At 38.2% G+C, this 27,652-nt stretch overlaps 1 protein-coding gene across 6 annotated transcripts; it reads left to right on the top strand.

Annotated features, from left to right (window-relative positions):
• Positions 1–26,977, top strand: LOC131537552 (uncharacterized). 6 transcript variants are annotated; one of them, XR_009270318.1, is made up of 12 exons: positions 1–185; positions 1,699–1,737; positions 2,250–2,502; positions 2,590–2,735; positions 4,817–5,096; positions 5,205–5,350; positions 5,603–5,876; positions 5,984–6,123; positions 8,658–8,749; positions 8,935–9,858; positions 9,963–10,091; positions 26,805–26,977. XR_009270318.1 is itself a non-coding variant. In XM_058771087.1 (10 exons), exons 1-10 carry the CDS (start codon positions 149–151, stop codon positions 8,938–8,940), a joined length of 1,413 nt encoding a protein of 470 aa, XP_058627070.1. In that variant the 5' UTR covers positions 1–148; the 3' UTR covers positions 8,941–9,913. The 6 variants fall into 6 exon arrangements, 1 of the variants encoding a protein (XP_058627070.1); XR_009270317.1 differs by lacking the exon at positions 26,805–26,977 and adding an exon at positions 15,780–16,975; XR_009270320.1 differs by lacking the exon at positions 26,805–26,977 and having other exon boundaries at positions 8,935–9,088; positions 9,759–9,858; positions 9,963–10,766.
• Positions 26,978–27,652: the final 675 nt, after the last annotated feature.

Genomic DNA, 27,652 nt, shown 5'->3' with positions numbered 1-27,652 from the left:
GTTTGAAACCTGAGAGACAGGCGAGTGTGACTGAAGGGAGGAGAGACCAGGTTGGTCATGTGATGCACATATAAACAGATCATCCTCCATAAAACGTACATCACTCACACTCTTCATCCTAAAGAAAGACTTCATCCTTTAATCAGCCATGAAGAAGCTCTACAAGTGCCTGTGGATCTTACTGGGTAACGTACAACATTCATGTATCTGCTATTTTACACTGATATTAACGCTGAGTTTTCTGTAATGTTTTTCTTTGTTCAGAGATGCCAACACTCATCTCGTCCTCTAATGTGGATTTACAGCATATTATAAAGTGTTAAATATTCTGGCCAAACAAACCTAAATAATCTAAATCAGATGGTGTTTCATACATTCATGCTTGTCTATAATTAAGCAGTTTTTTTTTAAACCACACATGTGAATATGTTAAAATATAATTTATTGCTGTGATCAAAGCTGAATTTTCAGCATCATTACTCCAGTCTTCAGTGTCACATGATCTTCAGAAATCATTCTAATATGCTGATTTGCTGCTCAAGAAACATTTCTGATTATTATCAATGTTTAAAACAGTTGTGCTGCTTCATATTTTTGTGGAAACCGTGATTCATTCTATTTTTCAGGATTTATAGATGAATGGAAAGTTCAAAAGAACAGCATTTATTTGAAACAGAAATCTTTTGTAACAAATAAAAATGTCTTTACTGGCACTTTTGATCAATTTAATGTGTCCTTGATGAATAAAAGTATCAAGTTTGAACGTTTAACGTTTGAAGGGTAGTGTAGATTGTCAATTATGGTTTTGTTTGTCACTTGATATCTAGGATTGTTTTTCTCAGTTTATTTTATTTTTATTATTTTGGATCTACTTTACCAAACAAATCTAATGTAAAATATTTGCTTGTTTGTGTATGTAAATGCTTTGTAAGGGTGGTGTCTCTACAGTGGTTCAGGCTGAAGGACTAAAGAAACATTAACAGCAGGATGATATAAAACTGTACATTTCTTGTCTATTACCACCCACTGCCACTTATACCAACGACGGAAATAAGCGCAGCTAGAATAGCCAAATATGTTGGAGAGCGTTGCTATTATGTGACTAAATTGTATTGCAGTAGGTAGCACTTTAATGTAAATGTTGAATTGAGACTAGTTAGCACATCATTTATAATTGAAATAGTTTAATAACAGTATTTTGTTATGGTTACACTTGAACTGGTTACAAAACAGAAAAAGAGAGAGAGCAGAGCCCCATGAAGAGCGATCATTTTGTAGATCAATGTTTTATGTTTCCTTTATCATTCAGACTTTGTTTTGGTCCCACTTTACATTAGGTGGCCTTAACTACTATGTACTTACATCAAAAAATATTGAATTGCAAAGCACATTTGCTGTTATTGAGGTGGTATCGGTAGGTTTAAGGGTGGGTTAAGGTGTAAGGGATGGTCAACAGTTGTACACAGATGTAATCACATATAGGTATTTTTAAAAATATAAGTACAATGTAAAAACATGTATGTAAACAATAAGTGCGTTGTACCAAATGATTAATTTAAATGCAAGTACATAGTAGTTAAGGCCACCTAATATAAAGTAGGACCCATGTTTTTAATTATTAGAGGCAATATAAGGTGAATTAAAATGCAAATTCAAATGTGATTCAACAAAACCCGGTTGTTTGACTTGTTTCCACAGGGTTTTTATTGATTGAGGAAATGGCACGTGGACAAAAAGGTAAGAATCCTTCAGTGTCTAAACACTTTTGTTCTGTTTTGTCTGTTAAATGGGCAGATATAAAAGTACTTAGAAATGTAGCCCTGTAATAAATCTCTGAAGCAGTTCGATGCTCAGTTTATAGTTCCTGATACCAGATAGACCAAAGTCAGAGAATTAACTTATTAACAGGCAATATTTCCCTCCAAAATTGATTTTTTCAGAAACAGTCTTTACAAATTTTTAATGTCAGATCATGCTGCTCTTTGTTTAATATAACACACCAAGCCCATCATGATATATAGGCCAAGATTAGAAATATACTGAGTAACAAATGTTGGATATCCAAAAAAATAAAAATTATTTTACCCTTGTGTTTTAAATATCTGTCGCTGTTTTGCACCCTTAACCCTTAATTTCTGACCCTGTGGTGGACATGTAGCTGATGATGAGTAAGAAAGATTAGTTTGGTAAAGGTCTTCTGCAGTAGTAGATGATTTCTTATTGGCCTTTATCCATGAATTGTTTTCCAGAGAATGTAGCACGATTGGGCAAAACTACTCAGTCATCAACTTTAGAAGGATATTATCCTGAATGGGCTCTTGATGGATTTTTCAACACTTTTACCCACACTAACCCTGAAACCAACCCATGGTGGAGAGTGGATCTACTGAAAGTGTACAAAGTGAACAGAGTGACCATCACTAATAGATCGAGCAATGATTTTAGGATTAATGGAGCGGTGATTTGTATCGGGAACTTTCTTGACATTTACAGCAACACCATGTGAGGATTTCTTTCTTTTGATTTGATTTCTGTGGCTGAAGTGAAGAATGAACAGAAACAGATAACAGATGATCTTTCTGTCTGTAGATGTGGTGTGATTTCTACTCTTGGAGCCGGTGCCACAGCCACTTTCTCATGCGGTGGGATGGTGGGTCGTTATATAGTTGTTCATATTCCTGGAGATCAGAAGATTCTTAATATTGCTGAAGCTGGAGTCTACGGGTATTTAGCAGGTAATTTGTTTTTGTAGAGCACTTCATTGAATGTAATAAATATTTTTTTACTAACTTACTTTAAACTCATAGTTCACCAGAAATCACGCTCATGTCTTTCCAAACCAGTATGACAGTATTCATGCTTTACTGGCGTCTTATGTAGATGATTCTGATAAACGTGGGGCTTGAGCATATAACAGGGATGCAAACTCATCATGAGTGAAAAAGTGACAAAGACTCTAGAGTTGTGCAGTAAAATGCACTTTAAACTTTAAAGATTGACATTGTCACGGTGCACACAGCAGGGAGGAACGAGGAACACGGAGACGAGGATAAACTTCAAAATAATAGTCTTTAATGATGACATCAACGCAGGGCAAGACAAGGCAAGGTGAGGTGAGGCAAACACGAACACCGGGGAATAACGAGTAGACCAGACCAAATCTAACTAAACAGGCAGGAACTAAATACACATGACAATTACAGATAATGACTAAAACACAGCTGGACAACACTTAACTAATAAACAAGGACAGGAACAAGACCAAATATGGAAACAAGAGGCGGGAACACATGACACACACGACAGAGGACTGACAGACATTTCATTCATGAAGATGACATGAAAACAAAGATTTGTAAGATGAAAATGACATGAAATTACCAGTAATTTGATGCAGCCAAGTTCTCAATAAAACTGTTTTCATTGTTATATTTTACTGATTCTGTTGTCAGACAACCAAATTAATATGAAATAGTGACTGAAACGTAACCCATTAACTACATAACCAGCACTCCCTTCCAAGATATTAATCTGCACAAAAATCCTGATTTATAATCGAGTCGTCATCTGATGAAATCAAATACACATAAGATAAAGACAATAGCTGTGTTGTGATTTCGACTATACTTGCATTTAAAATTAGAGAAGCAACATAATATCTGGTCTAACTAAAAGCGCTGCTCCTCAGCTGATCACAGAACAGAGCAGACGCAAAACCTTGCGCTCGCGCAGCAGTACCGGCGAGTCTCAGAAACTAAATAAGGTTTGTCCAATTATGTGTTATGTATTGTTGCTAGGCGCTTTTTTGAAAAAGCCTCTGAATCTAGCGACAAAGTTGCTAAGTTGGCAACACTGTCAGCATCTCCATTTCTCCAACTACGGGCTAGACAGAAAAGTAAACATTGTAGAAAAGTAGAAAAAAACATTGCTGTGTGCATCTTGAGACAAAACAAAGGCACTGATATATTTTAAGATCAGTCAGTGCAAGTTTCTTTCAGTTGAAACAGCCCAGGCTTATATTTTAGTCTAGGACTAGGCTTAAGCCTTGTCTGTGAAACCGGGGGTTTATGTTTTATCTTTAATTGTAGAAGCTACTATTCAGCCAACACAGACTTGTTGCTGCTGTAGTTTTGTTACTCTGAATTTACTCAGCATCACTTAATGCACAGCTCTATTTTGACATCGGCTTGTCAGTTCATTCTGTCCATTGCTACAGTTATCACCGTTAATCATGGAACAATTTAGCAGATTCATTCACGTAATGTTTTACACTCGTGGTTGTTAATCCTGAAACAGTATATGTGGACGTTTGGTCCTCTTAGACAAACAAAACTTTTCTTAAAATTGTGAACGGATTATACAGAGAAACTGAGCAAAGGGCGCTTCCCTTATAGCGCAACTGACCGAGATTACTCGCATGAAAACTACACAATGAATCTCTTATTTACATTCTGTGTGCTTTCTTTTTCTATAATGGGAAGATCTGCGAACGCGAAAAACTAAAACTTGCGAAAAACAAAAATGAGTTCAGAGCGGATTCTGACTAGCCTACAGTAAACACCTCTGATTGGCCATTGCTTTCAACAGAGATGCCTGTGATTGGCTACAATACTAAACGCTGCAGAAACATGTTGTAAATATAAACTTTTGGTTTTGTAATTCGAAACCAGAGCATGCGCACAACACCACACAGGAGCGTTTGAAAGCGGGTGAGTTCGAGCAGGTACAGAATTGAGTTGGTAGTAACAGTACTGTAAAAGTACTGTTCAAATTGTGCATAAACATGGGTTACGACGGGTTTTTATTAATTTTCCAGGAAATCGGGCAATAGGAGGAGCCACTATACAGTCGTCAACATCCGCAGACTGGGTTGCTGAAAAGGCCGTTGATGGTAATCGAGGTCTCCAGCAGCTGTATACGGGATGCTCCTCAACCCTTAATGAGACAGACCCGTGGTGGAGGCTGGATCTGCATGATGTCTACCGAGTTAATAAAGTGGTCGTCACTAATAGAAAAGACTGCTGTGCAGAACAAATAAACGGAGCAGAGATTCACATCGGAAACTCTTTGGAGAACAACGGCATCAACAATCCCATGTGAGAAACTTGAGGTTGAAAGAGCGTGACACATCAAGGACAAATGTGAAGGATTAATGCAGATATGACAGTATTTTTTATATCCTTCATGTGTTTCTCTGTCTGTAGATGTGCTGTTATTCCTGCTATTCCAGCAGGTGAGTCCTACAGCTACTCATGTGATGGACTGGATGGACATTACGTGATTATTCATATTCCTGGAGACATGAAGATACTCACTCTGTGTGAGGTTGAAGTCTACGGGTATTTGGCTGGTAATTCATTGTTGTAGAGCGTTATATTCAATATTATACATTAATATATAATTCATGTAATATCATGCCATACTTGTAACGTACTATAAAGGAACACAAAATCATAACTTTCACAATTCAGTTTGGTGAGGGTAGTTGATGCAGTAATAATTCACTTCACCTCCAGTCATTGTTCCTCAGTAATCTTCCCCTCTGCTGCAAACTTTGTGCATCAAGACAAGTCGTGACATTTTTTTCATACATTTTCTTTAGAAAATCTGGCAGTATCTGGAGCTGCTATACAGTCGTCAACATCTGTGGACTGGTTTGCTGAAAAGGCCATTGATCGAGGTCTCCAGCAGCTGTATACGGGATGCTCCTCAACCCTTAATGAGGCAGACCCATGGTGGAGGCTGGATCTGCATGATGTCTACCGAGTTAGTAAAGTGGTCGTCAGTAATAGAAAAGACTGCTGTGCAGAACAAATAAACGGAGCAGAGATTCGAATCGGAAACTCTTTGGAGAACAACGGCATCAACAATCCCATGTGAGAAACTTGAGGTTGAAAGAGTGTGAGACGTCAAGCACAAATGTGAAGGATTAATGCAGATATGACAGTATTTTTATATCCCTCATCTGTTTCTCTGTCTGTAGATGTGCTGTTATTCCTGCTATTCCAGCAGGTGAGTCCTACAGCTACTCATGTGATGGATTAGAGGGACGTTACGTGATTATTCATATTCCTGGAGACATGAAGATACTCACTCTGTGTGAGGTGAAGGTCTATGGAGAAGGTATACATCAGTAATATTGGTTTATAATAGAGTGGGGGAACTATGACGTCACTTTGTAGGCGGATCGGCGGTTAGCATGAAACTGGTTCCTCGACAAAAAAACAATTTTTCCATAGGCTTTTGGATTATCGCAAAAAATAAGCTCTGTGTTCAATCATAGTTCATGAAATTTACACGTTTTGTCCATCAAGATAATCGTCACAAAATAATATAACTTTGACGAATTTTGAAACCTAAATAAAAGCGTCAGAAATTAAAAGCTAAACTTAGGCTATAAACAAACTACAGCACCACGGTCGCTCGCCTTCAGCGTCACCACCACCGCGCTCCCGACAACTATTTCAAACTTATTTTTAACACGTTCAGTGAAAAGGATTTACACTGTATATGAATTTTAATCCACGCTACATGAACCGTTTCATATAAACTGGAATAAATACAAAACTAGAGCCAAACTAAAACTGAAATGAGACATTAGTAATAAATAGTATAGTGAATAAATGAAATAATCATAACTAAAGGACATTTGAAAGCACGTATTTCTTTACATTTCGAAATAAGGTGCATTAAAAGTCAATAAATTCTTGATTAATATGAATATTTTAATTAAAAACGTGTCTCCACGTACTATTCAATAAAATTCTAGTGCATTTAATCTATTAAATAACAGCAGAGTGAGTGAGTTTTTAGATATGGTAAGATTAAACTTATTTTAGTGAATAAAGTACCACATTTCAGCTATAATTTTGTTAGGATGTTATCTTCCCTCCGAAGACATGTGTCGAATTTCAGGGCAAAGCAAAAAAACATTGTCGAACAACAATATAAAATGTAGGAAACTATTCATTGGTTATTCTACAATTAATTGAATTACAAATTATACTACAACTGCAAAATACTAAATTGATAAACTGTCCGGCGTGATGACGTTTAATGCCTCCGACAGCGCCTGTAGTCCCATTTAGCAACTTGTGAGCAAACGTCTTTTTTAAGAAATATAACAGTTTAAAAAAAAATCACGAGTGGGGTGTAACTGGTGTGTTTTATGTCGTAGAATAAAACGTGAAAGTATGTTGAGTCTGTGTGAACCACGGACCTTATTTAACCCTCTGGGGTCTGAGGGTGTTTTGGGGGCCTGGAGAAGCTTTGACATGCCCTGACATTTGTGCTTTGTTCAGTTGCTTATACACATATAAATGGCTAAAGTCTTATATCACTGTAAACAGCACAAACTGGGCTACAATAATATGTTAGCAGCATTTATGTACATTATTTTGTTTTTGAGAAAGAAACGTTTATGCGTGGCTAGTGAAAAACTAAAATTTTGAAGTCACTGAAATAAGGCCATAAAACACATTCAGAACATTTGTTCACAAGACTTTTGAGAACTGGATCTTGTAGCCTAGAATATTTGCTTCAAAATGATCTGAAAATAATCTAACTCACTCATTCAGAAAAAAACAATATATTGATTTAAATTTTCTAAGTCACTTTTTGAGTGGAAAGGCTCTATGCGAGAGGACGTGACTCACACCTGAGAAGACAAAGGCCCGCATAATGAGCTCCATAATGAGCCATTGAGTCAGGTGTGTGACTGAGAGAGAAAAGTTACAAGAAAGAATGTGAGGAAAAAAGAAATGTGTATACATATGACTATCACATAAAATAACTTGAGATTCACTTGTGAGTGCAGTTAAACAGTTTATTAGGAACAAACAAACAAATAAACAACAGAAGAGTCAAGACATCGTGGGTGCAATATCCAAAACATCCAAAACAGTGGCAGGAAACTGGAACCCAGGAAAACAGGAGACAGCAGAAACTGCATGAGAAAACACAAAACAGACGTGAGCAACACAATGAACGGACAAAGACAAAGCAAACATGGTGACAATACATACACTACCAGTCAAATTATTTAAACAGTAAGATTTGTGTAACAGTAAGAAGTGTCTTCAGCTCACCAAGCCTGCATTTATTTGATCCAAATACAGCAAAAACAGTACATTATATTTATTATAATATATAGGCCTACATATTTGTACTATTCAAAATAAATAAAGCATAGAACATATAACTATCCTCACGTCGTGCAACATTTAAATGCAATGAAAGGTTGTCTATCATATTTCAAAATGTTGCACTCGATTTTACACATTTTATTCTGGAGTTATAGTTTGGGACAAGTTCACCAGTAAATGCGTTAAACATTGTCACAACAACACATTATCGAATGCCAATAAGAAACATTACTTACTCTGTATAAAGATTTAACCAAAAACCCACTGACTCTGGGACGATGGAACCAGAAGAGCTAAAATGCACTCGCTTCCAGGTTTTTGCCTACAAAGTGACATCATAGTTCCACCACTCTATATATCAGATAATAATGTCTTCACATCATCAATTTTTGTAAATATGACGCAGTGAGGAGCTTGGATAAGTTTTAATAAATGCTAGCTCATTTGTAGGGAGCAAACCATATTTCTTAGGATTTTTTATGAATTTACATATATATGATTATATTTTTCTAGGTCCCTGTTTAAAAAGATCATTTGTAAAACTGCTGTTTCGCTCCAGCAAAGATTTGACCGACTCTACAATGAGAGAAAACGTTCTGGAACAGGTGAGAAAAAAAAAGTAACAAGTGATGAGAAAACAAACACTTATTGCATTGTTAATGGGGTCATATAATATGATTTCACCTTTTTAACTTGTGTTAGTGTGTAATGTAGCTGTGTGAGCATAAACAACATCTGCAAAGTTACGAAGCTCAAAGTTCAATGCAAAGGGAGAAATTGTCTTTTACAGAATTAGCAAAGCATCGTCTGCAGCGAACGGCTGGTAAGGGACTACAACAAAATACTTCCGGGTTAGTGACATCATAAACCCTGCCCCCAGGAACATGCAACGAAGGGGGTGAGGCCATGCTGCGCTGCTTCAGAGAAGAGGAAGAAAACTTGGGGTGCATGTAAAAATCTATTCATATACTGTATGAACCGCGATTCTTTCTTCTAATGATTCTAATGTATTCAAAAGTTTCAAAATCAATGTTCTAGCAGCGGTTCTTAATACTGTTCCTCACGTCACCCTGCTCTGCATCTCTCTCTCTCTCTCTCTCTCTCTCATTCAGATCAGAAGCTCAGCTCCAACATCGAACTGTTCCATTTATACACTTATTTTCACATAGCTATGACAAGTTAAACATGGACGGTTGCTGCACTGTATTAAAGCTTTAATCAGGATAAAACCGTATATTAAAAGCTAACATAAGCAGTAGCATAATAACAGCGTCTCTAAAAGTATGAGACAACAACAAACAAAAAACATAGGCCTACCATTAAAAGCCGTGCTCTGTGTGATCCTCTTCACTAATATCCTCTGCATCTCAATCGAGCTCAAATTGATAAGCAATATAGATGACGCCATTGTTTACAATACAACCGGAGGCGGTTTAGCCAATCACAACACACTGGTCCAAGCTAACCAATCAGAGCCCATCGTGTATTTTTGTTAAAAACAAAATCAGCTGCTGTTCTCCTGTTTTTGGACATGACACGAGAAAAGAGGAGAGGAAGATTTGAATATCTTGTCATATTCTGATCTAATCAGTTCAGTATGAATGTTATTTCCAGTTGAGATCTGCTCTGGCTGATAGAGGAATCACAGACGTGACACTGAGGTGGTCACAAACCCCTAAACAGGAAGTGATGCGGAAAGTGAACGCTGACAAAGGTGAGTGTGTTCTCACAACTGTACAATAACTTATGACATATGCTGCACAAATAGGAATGATTATAAAATTATGATATGTAATAGCAAAAATGTTTCATTTACAGGTCGCTGTGATACAAGACAATAATTCCCTGGAAATCAACAGTGTGTCTGACTCACTAAATTCACATTCATTCAATTTCTTCATAATTTATGAAAGCCCGCTTCCACCACTGAATAAAAAATAAAACAAGGTAATTTTGACTTTTTATCTCACAATTCTGACATAAAGTCCATTCAGAGGGGAAAAAAAAGAGACTTTTCTTACAATTTCAAGTTTATATTTCACACTTTATTACTCAGAATTGTGAGAGTAGTAACTATGCTCGACAGCCGGACAACGTTTTTGCGATTGGTGCGAGAGGGTTTTGGTTTGCAGAACTTCGCACACTAGATGAGAAACGGCATTATAATGCATTATAATTGTACCAAATCCTTGTTAATGTACTACAGTCTGTAAGATTGTACTTTTTACATCCTAGTCTGTACATTTTAATATTAGAAACCGTACTAATAGCATTAGTTAGCTTAAAAAATGCATAATATATCTGGCATCTATGACTTTGGATAATTGATTTTTAGAATAGAGATCACTGTTCTCCCACGATTCTGAAAACAAAACATTAGACAACCAAACAAAATAATATGTAGGCTAATTTTCTTGAGGTTCTGACTAAATGTTTTATTTAATGTTATAAATGAGTCTATTTAAAAATATGTATTAATTTAAATGAATTCATGATGTAAAAAATCATTTGAAATAAATGAATGAAGACTTCCTCGAGTTTTTGAACGAATCTCTTGAATGAATGATTCAGAAATCAAATACATTTGAACAATCACTGGTCACCACCTACTGGCATAATGTAACATATACAGTCTTTATTTGCACCGTAACATCAGTTCCAAAGGTCAGTTCCTAGTTTTATTTGCGGCTATATCCTGACTATAAACTTATCCTAATACTTTCGTTATTATTTAATGTTAGCAACAGAATTGTAGCCCTACTGTGTAGACTGTTAGCAAAGATGAGTACCGCTCTCTCTGGATCAGCGGCTGCGTGAAAACAGGTGTAAATATTCTGATGTGATTGTGATTTCAAAGGTTCAATAGACAGCGGAATCATCGTCATTAAGGGATAAGGTAACGCGTGTTTGAATCGAGATCGCAATATTTTAATGATTGATCGTGCATACATATGAGCCTATAGCATATGTATTTTTGCATGTCATATTTGTACCAGACCTCAAAAGTAACCTGGGCCTGGGCCATTTATATTTAATGTGATCACAGTTTAAGAAAAACATTGTAAGCTACTAATTATTTCATTATTTTATTTAATTTACAGTTATTCAAACAGCGAATAAATTATACACCTAAAGCGAGCAAAGAACATTTACATGATCACTGTCACGAATCCTGTCCCTGCACTTCCGTTCATTCACCACCAGAGGTCACTCGCTCACCACATTGACTCTCACAGCACACATCACACTGGACTCAATTTCCCATCATCCATTGCACTGATCACACAGCTCTCACTAATCACACACTTGTAATGTTATGTAAGGTTTTATCCTTCATTTATAAATTTTAGCTTTAAGGAACCAAATCTTAGAAATTCGGTTTTGATCTGATTAATTGATATTAATCAAAATTGTATAATTTATACCTTATTAACAACTCGTCCAGCGAGTATTAACAGTATACATTCAGCAATGCTTCTTATTACTGATTATAATACAGAATTTATTGGGAAATTTGCCTGAGCAACAGGTAACACGATCTATGGCAAATAGTTTAATGATTTGAAAATCAAGGCACCAGACTATTCATTAAAAATGAATCAAGCATTTATTTACTATTCTAGGGTACAATACAAGTAACCAAAACACATACACACACATATTATGGCAAGATCAAAGCAGTTTGAAGGAAGTTAAATATTCTCTTTTCTTGAGAAATAAGGACGACCTTATGGGGACGTCACAAACAGGAGACTCAGTTATTGTTATCTTTTAACGATTCATTCAATTCAACCAGCTTCAGCGAATAAGAGATTTGTTTGTTTACTTATCGTGCGTTGGGATTGAAGGCTGTTCTTAGGGGTTGCAGGAGAGAAGCCCAGGACTTTTCCTGCTGACGTGTTGTTGTCGCGTGACGTCACTCGGGATTCCTCCTTTGGATTTGATGACTCTCTGGCGGCACGCAAATAGCGAGTTTGAAGTTCTTACGCAGCAGTTTGCAAGTTTTCTTTGGTGGTCAGACGTGGCCGGTGGTTGAAGTCTTTTGATGATCAGCCAGATGTTTCACAGCACGATCGAGGGGCAACGCCCAGACTTTCAGCCAAGTCTCTTGCAATCACCAGTTGTTTCACCCCGTTCTTTGTTTGAGCTGAGCGTTGTTCAAAGTTGGGGTGTCTGTTTTATCGGACAGAATTAAGTCCATCCTAGTCACTGTCTGACCCAATCATAATGTCTGTGTAGGGTGGAGCCCCGCCCCACACGACTAAAACTTTGTGCATACATTATCTGCTCATAAATATGTCACCTAAGCCACAATATCCTAGCAGATTTCTACAAAGTGTTATAATCATACCTTATGAGGATAAAAGTCAACATTCATCTAATTCAATGTACTGGACTCATCATAACGTGAAATTTAATACCAAACATGAGATAGTTATATATTGAATACCTATAATTTTACCTACCAAATGGTTTAAGTCCTAAGTTCTGATAACTACAGTCAGATATATGAAACAAAATACCACATTCATATACAAATATCGTCTCTTGAGTATATTGCTTTTTAATAGCAGAAGTCCTGTCTGGAAGATCCTTTGTTCATACAATGTTGGGTGTTCTTTCCCTTTTGGAAAGAAGAAGAGAAAGGCACATTCCTTTAGAAGGCGGGAAACCAGAGCTGAGGTCGTGAGGTCATGAGGAGTCTCACGTTGGGTGTCTCTGGTGATCTTCTTTGCTGAGACGAAGTCGTAAGTCAGTCAGATTTTGTTTATCGGAAAGGTATTTTATGTTAGCGGGGTCGCAGTATCGCGAACGCTCGGTTCTGGAGCTTCTCCAAAGGAGTAATTATGGGTTGTTAAACTCCGAACAGATGTAGCGGGCCTTCATCCTCACCTTATCATGTTTTACGAGTCTCGAGGTGAAAAGGGAGTATGGCCGGACGCTAGTGTTGTGTTGGTCATTTGCTCATTTTACGAGCTGATGAAGTTAGATTAGTTTCCAGTGGAATGTGACTTAAATTACACGTGTGTGCGTTCTTTTCGACCAGGTTCTACACACTCTATTTAAACCCTTGACTTTGTTTCCCTCACTGCCGAGTAGTGTATGCGTTTACCGCTCCCCTAGCCGTAGCAACTCTACAGAGCCCTTGTCAGTATCCTAGTCTTGCATTGCCTGTTTTCCTGTGTTCGTTTTCTAGCCCGTGTTTCCTGGATTAACCCTTTCCGTGCCATTCCGTGTTTCTATTCAGTTCCTGTATTGTCCTGCGTTTTTCATTTTGTCTTGTCCCTGCCATACCTGTTTGCCATTGCTCGACCCTGCCTGAATTTATGACCATGCCTGTAAATAAAAGCTTGCACTTGGATCCGCATGTCTCGTCAGCCACGTTACAATCACATTGTCACTGACTATAGTCTAGCGTGAGTTTAAGCACTCAGAAAACTCCCGTTATTATCAATGAAGCTGTCTACACTGTCAAATAAATCTTACTTACATCTGCACATTGTTGTTTATGATGAAAGAATTCAGTCAGCAAGTGTCCGCACTGAACAAAAGCGATGACTCATCTGAACACTTCTGACTGACCGTTGCATTCATAAACTCAACAGAATCATGCGTGATTGGTTAAAATGCGCAACGCTGTAAAAAGAAATATGATCCGATCTAAATGTAATGCTGCAATCAACACTTTTAATTTCATTTTTACTTTATTCGGCTCAAGCCCCAGTTAATTTCAGACCCGTTGCCAGGGGAAGGCTATGAGACGCATTCGGCCAGATCACTGAAAAGAGAGAACTGACTCAAAAGAATGATTAAATCACAAACAATAATTGCTGAAATATTTGTGGGGAAAATGTTTCTCAGAGTGCTCATGGTACACACAGTGCATACAGCCGTACACCTGCAGCCGCCACTGCACACACACACGTTCATTTTTGTGAAAAGTGGGGACATCCCATAGGCGTAATGGTTTTTATACTGTACTTACTGTATGTGCTATTGCCCTACACCTAAACCTACCCCTTACAGGAGACTGTGCATTTCAACTTTCCCCAAAAATACCTCGTTTTGAAAAGTGGGGACATGGGTCAATGTCCTGAGATGTCACCTTCACCTTGTAATACCTGTGTCATACCTTTGTCATTATACAAATCTATGTCCTGACTTTTCACAAAAACGCGCGCACACACACGGTTTTGTGAAAAACTGGTACATATGAAAAATACATCACATATGGGGACATGCCTTTCTAAAGCTGCCAGAGCCAAGCTGAAAACAGTTTTAGGTTGTCAATAGCCTTGTTATGACAGCCATCTGAGATTTTCATTTAAAGCATATTTTTGCACAACCTGATTTTTTACCCACATATAAGGACAAATATTAATTTCATCACCTTTTAGGACATAAAAAACACACATACACTGATGTCTAAATCATACCTCCATGTTGGTCCCATGGTGAAAAGTGAGTCCTAAACTACACACACATACACCGAGGTCTAAATCATTCCTAGGCTACATATTGGCCACATAGTGAAGAGTGAGGGAGTTAAGAACAAGATAATCATACTGATTAAAAAGATTGTTCTGCTGTGAAGTAGAGTTTGACTGAAGACGCAATAAAATAGAAACATTTTTCACAGCGGTCATCGCAAGCTGTCTATATGATCTGCAGTTCTTAGTTCTAAACATGCTGAAATAAACCACCCACTAAAAAACTATTTGTTTTGCATAAATAAGGCCCTTTCGCACTGCATGAACCTTTTCATAGTACCCGAACTAATTGTGGAACTACCCACTTTTTGGCATATTTGCACCGCAGGAACTAGGAACTGTTTTAGTTCCCGGAACTCCGTAGCTCCTACTTCAGAGTAGGGTCTAAATCAGTTCCATGGGAACTATCTTGACGTAAGTGTATGCTGATTGGCTAAACGCGTACGAAAACGCCCTCACCCGCCATGATTTAAAACACTGTGTAAACACATACTGTGTAAACATCGCATCAACTTATATTTCGCAAGAATGGAGAACAGCGATAGATGGATGGACGGACGGACGCTGAAGTGCAGGCACTTTTGAACATTTTGAACTCCTTTCCGATCTTTCAATCGCTTGACGTATAAGTTACGTCAACATTCCATGTCCATTATTGTGAACCCCGCAAGACACAACAACAACACAGCTCCGATCACAGCGTCCTCCATCCTCCTGTTGTTAACGTTGTTCTTCTTTGTTTTCGTTGTTGAACGCCGCACACAAATGACGTCGCTGTTGACCGGCTTACGTCACTTCTTAGTACCCACTGTCGGTGCGAATGCAACCCTTTAAATGGTACTGGAAAATAGTTCGCACAAAATCGTCCCAGTACTTTAGTACTGTACTTTTAGTTCTGGAACTAAAGCGGTGCGAAAGGGGCTATAGTGCTCGTCCAGACACTCACTAAAACAAGGTATTTATCGAAGGGCAACCTATTGCTTAAAGTATAGATCCACTACTGAATTCACAAATATTAATTTCATCACCTTTAAATGTATAGAAATGTATAGAAAAATCTGTCCTATCAACTGTGTTGTCTTTTCAAAGCAGTAATTCTGTTATTAATATAAAACTTAATAGCAGACCACTCTCTGTTTTTCAGTGCCTGAGGTTCGGCCAGCAGGCATGAGACACAGTCCATCTTCCCAGGCACTCGACAGCTGCGTATGAAATGCATCATATGCTTTTCAACCGCTCCAACCTCTTCTTCCGAACACTTCCTTTTGACACTGACTTTTGAGCCTAATAAAAAAAAAAAAATTTTTTTAAATGTAATTCCTGAAATACAAGGCAAATCAGTCAAAGCCAGAGAAAAGAAAGACCCATAAAATATTGTTACATACCAACGCTAATAATACTCGGTTTTTGAGAGCGCCATGTCTCAAAAGGGCTTAAGATACTGTATATATCTATAAATGTAATGCATCTACAGCAAGTTAGTTCAGCAACAACTCCCTTCCCACCAAATTACTGAAGTCTAAATCATACCTACATATTAGGACCATGGTGAATACTGAGTCTTGAGCTATGTGGGATTACAAATTTATTTAAATGTTTAATTTAGATTCCAATGTAATAGTGTACAAACTGAAGAAGTTATATACATTGTATTTAGCATTTATGGTGAAGATGATGACATCAGATGAACGATTCAAGAGGTCCCTGCCAGTTCCTGTTCTCTTATTGTAAGTCTAATGAGCCAGACGACGGAGACTCTTGCCTTTTGTTTGTAATTGCTCTTGATGCCCCTGCCCCAATCTTTGGGCAGTTAGGCTGATTAGATTAGGAGTGGTTAAATGGGGCAGGATTCTATACCTGAATACCTCATTTGCATGCTTAAAGGTCGTCACCCAGGTGCTTTGTTTTCACTCCTAAGCACTGCCCCCTAAATGTATATATAAACTACAATGTATCACTGCTTTAAGTTAGACTTGGATGACTACAGCGACGCACAGCGAGTTCTCAATAAACAGTAACTTCTGTATGAAAGATATCCCAACGTCTCCTGGTCTTCACTTCTGAGTTGCCTAAACTTTAGAAGATATAGGTTTACAACAGATGGTGCCGTGACCCGGATAGAGTTCCAGCTTCCTCACCTGAATCCAGTTTGAAAACTTCAAGCTCAAACAAAGATCTGCTTCCAGACTGCATCTTTTGGAATCCAGCGAAAACTTCAAGCTGAACAAAGATTTCCAGACTGAATTTTTCTCTCAACCAAGGTTGTGGTGAGTGCTGTCTCTAATCCAAAAGAACCTTTAAGACCAGTACAAATTTGTTTATCCTCTGCGCCGTCAGAGAAGAGTTAACAGACAACTGTAGGGTTTGGTTAACTAAGTTTTCCTCTAAAAAAATGAACTTTTAGAGATGAAGTTACCCTCTGTCCAGGCAGGGAAGTTTAGCATCAAGTGCTAATATTGTTTTATCCTCTGTTCTGTGTAGGCAGGGAAGATTGGCATTTACGTGCTAGTTATTTTGGTTTATCCTCTTTTCACAGAGAAGTTTAGCATTTCATGCTAATAATTTTGGTTTATCCTCTGTTGATCAGAGAAGTTTTAGTGTTTTGATTGTGTGGTAACAAAGTTAACAATAGTTAAGCTGTGTTAACAAGTGTACCCTCTGTTGATCAGAGAAGTTTTAGTGTTTTTGTTTGTGTGGTACAGAAGAAACGTACAAAATGGTTAGAAGGAATGCTAGGCTGATTCCAACAACAGAAAAGGGTGGTCTTGCGACTCCTTTGTGGTCAGATAGCGAATTCAAATCACTGTTAGGAGTGCAAATGAACCTAATAGTCACTGAAAAAGTTAGACAAGAACTAATTCAGAAATATGAGATCCATCCAGATAAGACTTGGTCTGTAGATGAGTGTAAAAAGGTATTAGGAGCATGTGTTCGCAAGAACAATGTGAAAGGCATTATCTGCTGCCACAGAGAATTTGGTTTAGCACTAGCTACACAACAATCTCAGCGTAACTCAGAGCTAGAGAAACAGAACAATGAGCTTCAAGCTAGAGTGTCCTCTTTGACTAAGAAATTGAACCGCAACAAAGCTGCAGCAAAACTGATGTGGAAGTTAGTCAGCCGGATAAAATTTACCCTGATTTACAAGCATTCTTTGAAAGAGATGTAGCTCTCAATCAGTAATTGATGTGCCTGTAAATTTGGTCAATGTTTGTGGTGCTCGGAGAAGATCTCAAGGCATTGAGGAAACTGAAAGTGTTCCTCTCAACTCTTCTGTTGTGCAAATACAAACTGTTGCCAAAACACTAGGACCTAAAGATATAGAGACTGTCTCAGAGCTTACCCTCAGCACGCACACATTTTTCTGAATTTAGAAGAGTATTGATCAGTAAAATGCGCCTTTACGACATGTCTTTAACAGAGGTAACGCAGTTGATGTCACAAATTCTAACTGAATCTGAATTCAACAGTTTTGAATCTGCTGTTACTTCTGAACTGCGACATGCAAGTAAAGGTGATTTAAGAGAAGGTATTTTGAAAATCCTAAAGAATATCTTAGGACCCAAAATAGATTGGTCTAGAATTACTACCTGTGTGCAAAAGAAAGAAGAAACTGTGAGTGAATATACTGAGAGATTTTGTCAGTCAGCTGTAATTTACAGTGGAATTGTTGATGACCCTGAAAGTGTGCTAGATGACAAGGGACCCCTAGTTCGTATCTGGTCAGATGGCCTTGTAGCCGAATACAGAAAAGCTTTACCATTCTTAGATCTAACTTGGTCTAACAGAACTCTCAGAAGTAACCTAGACAGGTTAGCTACATGGGAAAGAGATGCTGATGTCAAGGCAAAAGTGAGAGTAGCAGCAGCTACGTTTAACACAACAAAACAAGACAAGAGATGGTCTAAAAGAGAAGGCAAATGCAACTACTGTGAAAAATTAGGACATTGGGAGAAAGAGTGTAGGAAGAAGTTGCAAAATAGTAAAAGAAATGCTATGCATAATTCTGCTCCTCCTCAGCCTGCCTACAACCCTGAAGTAGTTCCGCCAGTGACCACTGAAACTTTAGGACAGCTCGTACAGGCTCTGGTAAGAGCACAACAAGACCAGGAAAAAAACTAATTGTTGGGGCTGTGAGTAGCTACCTTTCCCCTGTAATCCATCACAATGACAAAAGAATTTTTGTGAAAGGTAGCATAAAAGAGAAAGAGATAGATTTTTTGCTTGATACAGGTGCAGAGTGTACAGTAATTCCTACAAAATTGGCACAAGTTTTAAACATCCCATACAAGAAAACCAAACTTTGTTTAACTGGCGTAATAGGTGAAGATTCTGTTTTGTATGAAACCCCGCCCATAGAGGTACAATTTGGCCCAAAACTCTGACTACAAAATTGCTATGTGCTCCATTAAATACAGGTGCAATTTTAGGCATGGATCTTCTGAGACAAGTACATCTAACGTTAGACGTGTCCTCAGAATCCGCTAGCATAAAAATTTCCTCAGCACAAGTTTCTACCAATAATGCAATCCCTACTGAGTATGCTTTCTTACAGAATCATCTAATTTGGGCTAAAGACAAGGATGATTGTGGTTTGTTAACAGGTGTAGAACCAGTTAAATTGACGGAAATCCACCTCCGGTCACCAAACAATATCCGATTAATAAGGAAGCTATACAGGAATCAAACCTATTGTAGAAAAGTTGCTGAAGCAAGGAGTGCTAATTAAAACCAACAGTCCATGTAATTCACCCATATGGCCCATCAAGAAATCAAATGGGGCATGGAGACTTACAATAGACTACAGAGTAGCCAATAAACATATTGATAAAATCACCCCCCTAGTGGCAGATCCATCTACAATTTGTAATGGCTTACCATTAGATTGTAAGATTTTTTCAGTAATTGATATGTCTAATGGATTCTTTTCTGTACCGTTGCACTCTGACAGCCAGTCATGGTTAGCTTTCACAGTTGACTATGAACAATACCAGTGGACACGTCTGCCACAGGGATTTCAGAATTCGCCGACCATATACCATCAGGCTGTCAGACGTGATTTGTGTGACCCAGAATGTCCAGTCAAACAGTCCACTATGATTCAATATGTCGATGATATTATGCTTGCCTCAACAGACCACGAGGTACATCAAATTGAATTGACAGCATTGTTGGACTATTTGCATAAAAAAGGACACAAATGCAGCTTTCACAAAGCTCAAATTGCTAAAAAGCAAGTCACATTTCTGGGTCAAACAATTGGTGCAGGAAATAGATCCATTACACAGGATCGAGCGGCTTCAGTCAAAGCCATACCTCCGCCTACTACCATTAAAACACTCCGCTCATTTTTAGGAACAGCAGGTTACTGTAGACCTTGGATTGAAGACTATGCCTCGATTGCAGCCTCTCTATGATTTGTTGAAAGGCCATGGTAAAGATTCAGATACTGTTTGTATGGAAGAAATTAATCTCAAAGCTTTTAATGATTTGAAGAGAGCACTATGTCAAGCACCAGCATTAGGAATTGCCCAATCAGATAGACCCTTTGTGCTTTATGTCCATGAACACTTAGGCTTTATGACTGCATGTCTAATGCAAGATCATGGGGCAGCTTACGCCCAATTCATTACTATTCTGGTAAACTTGACATAGTCGCTCAAGGTATGGGCCCATGCCTCAGAGCAGTACAGGCAGTTCATCTAGCGCTTCAGGCTTCATCAGGAATGGTGTTAGGTCAGAATGTAAATGTAAAATGCCCTCACGCAGTGTCTGCACTAATGAATCAAGCAAAAGTCACTTCTGTCACCTCCTCCCGTTGGGGAAATTGGTTAGCAGCTCTCACAGCCCCGAACATTGTTATACAGCGTGCACCAGTCACGAACCCATCCTCATGTATGATGTCTGCAATGACTGAAGTTGTGTTAGAGGGTGAAGGTGAAATGACTCATGATTGTGTTACGCTTACATATGCAGCGACAAGTGAAATAGCAGAAACTCCCATAGAGAACGCAGAATTGGAGTTGTTTGTTGATGGTTCAGCTCAAGTTATTGAAGGTAACAGACGAGCAGGATATGCAGTAACTTCCACCACTGAAGTAGTTGCTTCAGGTCGTCTTCCAGATCATTTTTCAGCTCAAGCTGCAGAACTAGTAGCCTTAACAAGAGCATGCACGCTAGCTTCAGGATCAGCTGCAAATATCTACACAGATTCCAGGTATGCTTTTGGGGTAATTCATGATTTTGGTGTTATTTGGCAAACCAGACAATTTCTAACTTCTGCTGGATCCCCCATTAAGCATGCTGGATTAGTGAAAGATTTAATGTTTGCCATGAAACTCCCAAAGAAATTAGCGGTGATCAAAGTGAAAGCACACCTCACAACTAATACTACGGAAGCTAAAGGTAATGCTCTTGCTGATGTAGCGGCTAAACAGGCTTGTTTCTATGCAACTGTACAAGTGTGTTCAGGTAGTACAGCACAGAAGACAATTCTACCTCCTGAATCAATCATTGATCTGTATAAAGACATTCCTCTATATGAAGCATGGACATGGTTAGACAAAGGAGCCACTGTGGATTCATCCGGCTGCTGGACCAAAGGGGGAAAGTATGTTGCTCCCGAATCACTGTTGCCATATTTGGCTCAACAAATACACAATTTGGGTCACAGTGGTCCAGCAACGATGAATCACAGGTTCTCAAATCAATGGTGGAATCCAAAATTCAGAAACATAGCCACTGAAACAGTCAAGAGATGTGTAACATGTCAGAAAAATAATGAGGTACCAGCAGCCACCACACCAGCAGCACATACCCCAGCTCCACCAGGGCCATTTCGTCACCTGCAAGTTGATTACATATCATTGCCCCCTTGTAAAGGAAAAACTGACGTTTTGGTAGTAATAGACAAATTCTCAAGATGGGTAGAAGCTTATCCAACAGGGCGTGCTACAGCTGCACATACTGCTAAATGTCTTGTTACTGATTTCATTCCCAGATGGGGATTACCAGATTGCATTGACTCAGATCAAGGTACCCACTTCACAGGACAGGTAGTCAAGGAAGTGTCTAGAATGTTGAAGATTAAGTGGAACCTTCACTGTCCCTATAGGCCACAAGCATCAGGACAAGTTGAACGATCAAACAGAACAATCAAAACCAGGCTAAGCAAAATGCATCAGGAAGGAGTACCATGGGTTGAAGCACTGCCCGCAGTACTGTGTAGTATGAGAGCGTCACCTAACAGATCAGTAGGACTGAGCCCTCATGAGATTATTCCTGGGCGTCCTATGCAGATGCCAGGTGTGATTGATCTTAGAAATGCTGATGTTCACATTGCTTCAGATGCCCTGATCGCTACTGTGAAAACCTCACAAAGGCAGTACAGAGTGCCAGAGAGAGAGTTGAGTCGTGTTGGCAGACTCCACTAGAAGGTGGACACACTATCATCCCAGGTCAATGGGTCATGATAAAGTCGTTCAGAAACAAGCCATTAGAGCCTAAGTGGTGCGGACCGCATCAAGTGATGTTGATTACAGCAGCTGCAGTATTGTGTCAGGAAGGAAAACTTGGACTCATGTGTCACACTGTAAAGTTGTTCCTCCACCTACAGGGATAGGTTAGGACACATGGACCAGTGAGGAGCCCAGGGAAGAACCAGAGCAACAGGCTTCGGGGGCCAACCCTGCGGTGAACATCCCCTCATAGGCCTTTCCCATCCACTAGTCCACCCTCACCTCACTGTTCTTTAGGTGTCAAAGGAATTAAGAAATAGGGAAAGAAGGAACAACAATAGCAGACGCAGATTGAACAGAGGATACAACCCTAATGTTTGTAGTCTTTAGAACAAATACTGCTGTCTTTTGTTTTCTTTCTTCCTCTGTGCAGATACCACTTGATGGCTGTTCCAAGACCCATGCGCACCGAACTCCTCACCTGCGTATGAAGCCACAACCTCTAAAAGACAACGAGACCCACTGCCGAGCCAACTGTCACGGAAGACAGAACAAAGAAAAAAATACACAACGCAGAGAATCACATACGAGAACTTCAGTCATCCAGCAACATGATCAAGACATTCTTGATCTTTCAGCAAAATTACACCTGATGGCTGAAGATAATTCTTCATGGTTCGGAAACCTGTTAGTATCAAGTGTTTCATGCAACAAATGACTCACGCCCATCACGAGAAACGACAGTTCCAACCAGAAAAGACTATTAAGAACTTCACGGAGCTGCATGTTTGTTTCTGTGTCAGCATGCAGTTCGTCCCTACAGACAATCAACACAGAACAAGTGCTATGTGCCTGTAACGATCACATGTTACAAGAATGAACTTTTAAGTGTCTAAATTTGTATTTTGTGAGAGTTATTAGAACTCTCAAAGGGGGAATTGTGGGATTACAAATTTATTTAAATGTTTAATTTAGATTCCAATGTAATAGTGTACAAACTGAAGAAGTTATATACATTGTATTTAGCATTTATGGTGAAGATGATGACATCAGATGAACGATTCAAGAGGTCCCTGCCAGTTCCTGTTCTCTTATTGTAAGTCTAATGAGCCAGACGACGGAGACTCTTGCCTTTTGTTTGTAATTGCTCTTGATGCCCCTGCCCCAATCTTTGGGCAGTTAGGCTGATTAGATTAGGAGTGGTTAAATGGTGCAGGATTCTATACCTGAATACCTCATTTGCATGCTTAAAGGTCGTCACCCAGGTGCTTTGTTTTCACTCCTAAGCACTGCCCCCTCAATGTATCACTGCTTTAAGTTAGACTTGGATGACTACAGCGACGCACAGCGAGTTCTCAATAAACAGTAACTTCTGTATGAAAGATATCCCAACGTCTCCTGGTCTTCACTTCTGAGTTGCCTAAACTTTAGAAGATATAGGTTTACAACAGCTACACACACACACACACACACACACACTGATGTCTAAGTCATACCTACATATTAGGACCATGGTGAATACTGAGTCTTGAGCTACACTGTAGTGACAAAGCAGTATACTTAAATTTATTCATATGCACTTTAGTATAACTAAGTGTATTTGTGGCCCACTATAAATTGGTATACCTAAAGTCTGTTAAATTGGAACAACTAATTTTGGTAACACTTTAGAATGGGGAACACTTATTAACTACGACTTTTCCCTCAATAAATTCATAATTTGCTGCTTATTAATAGTTAGTAAGGTAGTTACTAAGCTTAGGTATTGGGTAAGATTAGGGATGTAGAATAAGGCATTAATATGTGCTTAATTACTACTAATAAATGGTGGCTAATATTCTAGTAATATGCACACTAAGAAGCAACTAGTTAAGAGACCCTAAAATAAAGTGTTACCCTAATTTTGTACTAAATGCATTTTAACTAAAGTTGCATTTAATATACTTGTTAGTAGATGGTTTATAAGCTATTAGTTGATATATTATAAATCATTGAAGTATTTGTGTCAAAATAGTTTTGTATCATCTCGATAAACAATTGTTAATCATGAACAAATGATGAACAAACCATTAGTACATGATCAGTATATGATTTATTGTAAGCTGGTCCGTGTTCAAAAGCACAAACATGCAGGTATGCTAAAGCACTATTTTTAAGAAGAGTAATTCTGAAGTGGATACAAATTTATAAATGCCTTAGTCAGCTGATTCCAGTGGGTTGTGTTAAATCCTTTCACTCATCAGCACAGACTTGTGTTCTGTGTGGAGTGTGTGGGATCTAGTGATAAAGTGAACCTCTGAACCGGTTTTACCTTCCACTGAAGATCACATCAGGTGCACAGAGTTAAAGACTCCATGTGTGTCAGAGAAGACACCCGTATATACCCTCACCAGTCAGCCCTTACACTGCAGTACACACTACAAAGTGTTCAACACCTGTTATACTGTAGATAATGTGTAAACGCATGAATAAATCACTTACAAAACTTTCTGCAGCCCCTATCCAAAGTGAAGAGAAGAGTGAAGAGAGGGGCGGGGTCAGCAGAGCTCATTAGCATTTAAAGAGACATGGACTAAAAACAGCTTGATGAAAACAGAGCTGATTTTGACAGGGGAAAAAAGGTTTGAGAGATTTTAACCAAAGTTTGTTATAGACTTTTCATTAAGACCCTAAAGAATCATATCAGCTTGTGGAAATGGGCATCCGATGACACCTTTAAGCCTACATTAAACCTTTTTATTGTAATAAATTTTACTTATGACAAAATATATTTTTAGTGTGTTTCCTAAAAGATTCAAAAAACCACGGTCACGTAATGTCAGCCCGTCCAATCACAGCTGAGCTGAGTTTCACTCAAGGATCACGAAAAGAAAAAGGTAAGCATTTCAAGCTTCTTTATTCCTATTTAAAGCACTTTTGAAAGTTTGATTTGTTGTATCTTATTATTTTGAAGATTAACCAGCTCAGCAACACTAATGTATTAGCTAGCAAAGAGGAATCAACATGACATTACATCAAATTTATCAACGGCAAATGTTAAATATGCTGTGTTTTACACCACAGTTTGTCAGTGGGAAAATTTAAAAAAAATGTTTTGTGCTTTTTCAGTTAGACACAGACAAACAAGCCCGGTGATTTTTGTCTTTTAAACCAGAAAGATGGCTGACAGATCTAACCGACACTCACGCAAAGGCAGCGTGGAGTGCTGGGATGTCAAAGTCAACAAGACGGCTGCAATACTACGGGCCTAAAGTGAAGCAAGTAGAATTCATTGATTTAATTGATGGGTTTTAGTGTTATGCGAGATGTCATCACTTCATGAAAGGTTATTTAAGTATATTTCTTCATTTTTGGATGAATTGCTATTTTTGCAAATGTAGCAGCACAAATGGGTCTTCTGAAGCAGTACAAGATTTTACCACATGAAGGACATCATGGTATCCAAGGATGTTAGATCACCATTTTTGATTCAAACTGTATTAATAGAATGAAAAACATATTAAATTCCAGTTTGCCTTTGATTCAGAGTCGTTATGCTTCACAACTAGAACTAGAACTGTCAAGACCCAACTCGTATTCTTGTCACGAATCCTGTCCGTTCACTCACCACCAGAGGTCACCCGCTCATCACATGGACTTCTGCACTGCACTACACTACTGTTGCATTTCACCAGACTACAATTCCCATCATCCATTGTACTCACTGATTGCGCACACAGCTGATTGCACTGATCACACACCCTACTTAAGCCATGGACTTTCTCTCCCTCACTGCTGAGTATTGTATGCATTATCGCTGCCCTACAGAGCCCTGTTAGTTTCCCTAGTCTTGCCTGTTTCGGATTGTGTTTTCCCCTGCCTGGACTCTTGCTTACGTTTTGGATTACCTCTCTTGTCAAGCCCCTTTTTATACTGTTCGCTGTCGTCTGACCCACGCCCGTTTTAGATATCTCTCTGCATTGCCTGCCATTGTTCGACCCTGCCTGTTAAGACCACGACTCTGATCAATAAAAGCTCGCACATGGATCCGCATGTCTCTCGTTTCGTCAGCCCCGTAACAATGGTAGGCTTTCTTAATATGATTACAAAAAAGGTCTTGTGTGTTACATTTCCACTTGTACCCATCTTAAAGTTGCTTTGGGTTTGTATAAAGGTGTTGATTTATTATTTATATTTATTTGGTTGTTCTATTAATGAAAAACCCAATTCAATTCAAGCTCAAGAACATTCAGCTGATACACCCCAATCCCAATTACAGGTGCTGGTCATATAATTAGAATATCATCAAAAAGTTGATTTATTTCACTAATTCCATTCAAAAAGTGAAACTTGTATATTATATTCATTCATTACACACAGACTGATATATTTCAAATGTTTATTTCTTTTAATTTTGATGATTAGAGCTTACAGCTCATGAAAGTCAAAAATCAGTATCTCAAAATATAAGAATATTACTTAAGACCAATACAAAGAAAGGATTTTTAGAAATCTTGGCCAACTGAAAAGTATGAAAATGAAAAGTATGAGCATGTACAGCACTCAATACTTAGTTGGGGCTCCTTTTGCCTGAATTGCTGCAGCAATGCGGCGTGGCATGGAGTCGATCAGTCTGTGGCACTTTAATACAAGATATTTACAGTCTGATGTAGTAAAACGAATAAGTTGTATGAACATGCCCTCTGACCTTACCTCTTTTACTCTGTTAACAGATGCTGTTCTTGTGGAGTTTCCACACACAAGTACATCTGATGTGTGAGCGGCCATCAGGCGCACATGTAACAGAGCAATTCTTTATAAAATTGCAATATTTTTTTGGACATGTATAATTTAAAGTTGTTTTGTATTGTATTGTTTTTGTTTTGTTTTATTGTATTTCTCTTACATGTATGAAAAACGCCTATTTTTTTTGTAAATTCAGCAAAAAAAAAAAAGGAAAAAAAAGAGAAGTGGTGTTGCTGCTGTTACAAAATGTTTTATGTTTGTTCCTTTCAGCGTACTTTTTATTTAAAAACATAGTTGGTGCATTTTATGTTTTGCAATGCTAAAACAATTTGAGGTTTAAATAAACACTTTGAATTGTTAATAATGTGTCTCTGTCTGTCACTGAAGTTATGTATTTATTAGTGCTGGGCAACGATTAATCGCATCCAAAATAAAAGTTTTTGTTTATATAATATATCTGTGTGTACTGTGTATATTTATTATGTGTATATAAAGACACACACATACAGTATATATTTTGAAAAGATTTACATGTATATATTTATTAATATAATTTATATGATATATTTAATATATAAACATAACACATTTTTCTTAAATATATACATACATGGGTGTGTATTCATATATACATAATAAATACACACATATATTATGTACACAAAAACTTTTATTTTGGATGCGATTAATCGTTGCCCAGCACTAGTATTTATTGTAATGACCTAGAAGTGGATTCAGCATTGGGGGGAAAATTAGCATATTTTTACTCAATAATACATTTATAGCATATTGTTTGTGTGTTTCAAAGACACTCATAATTAATTTATGTACTTTT

The sequence above is a fragment of the Onychostoma macrolepis genome, chromosome 03 (assembly GCF_012432095.1).
Source record: "Onychostoma macrolepis isolate SWU-2019 chromosome 03, ASM1243209v1, whole genome shotgun sequence".
Taxonomy (NCBI): Eukaryota; Metazoa; Chordata; class Actinopteri; order Cypriniformes; family Cyprinidae; genus Onychostoma; species Onychostoma macrolepis.
This window is presented reverse-complemented; position numbering and strand designations above follow the sequence as displayed.

Excerpts from the sequence above, each read along its gene's own strand:
- LOC131537552 (XM_058771087.1), top strand. The coding sequence starts at position 149 with ATGAAGAAGCTCTACAAGTGCCTGTGGATCTTACTGG. Across the intron at positions 2,736-4,816 it reads AGTCTACGGGTATTTAGCAG|GAAATCGGGCAATAGGAGGA; the intron begins GTAATTTGTTTT and ends TTAATTTTCCAG. Across the intron at positions 5,877-5,983 it reads AACGGCATCAACAATCCCAT|ATGTGCTGTTATTCCTGCTA; the intron begins GTGAGAAACTTG and ends CTCTGTCTGTAG.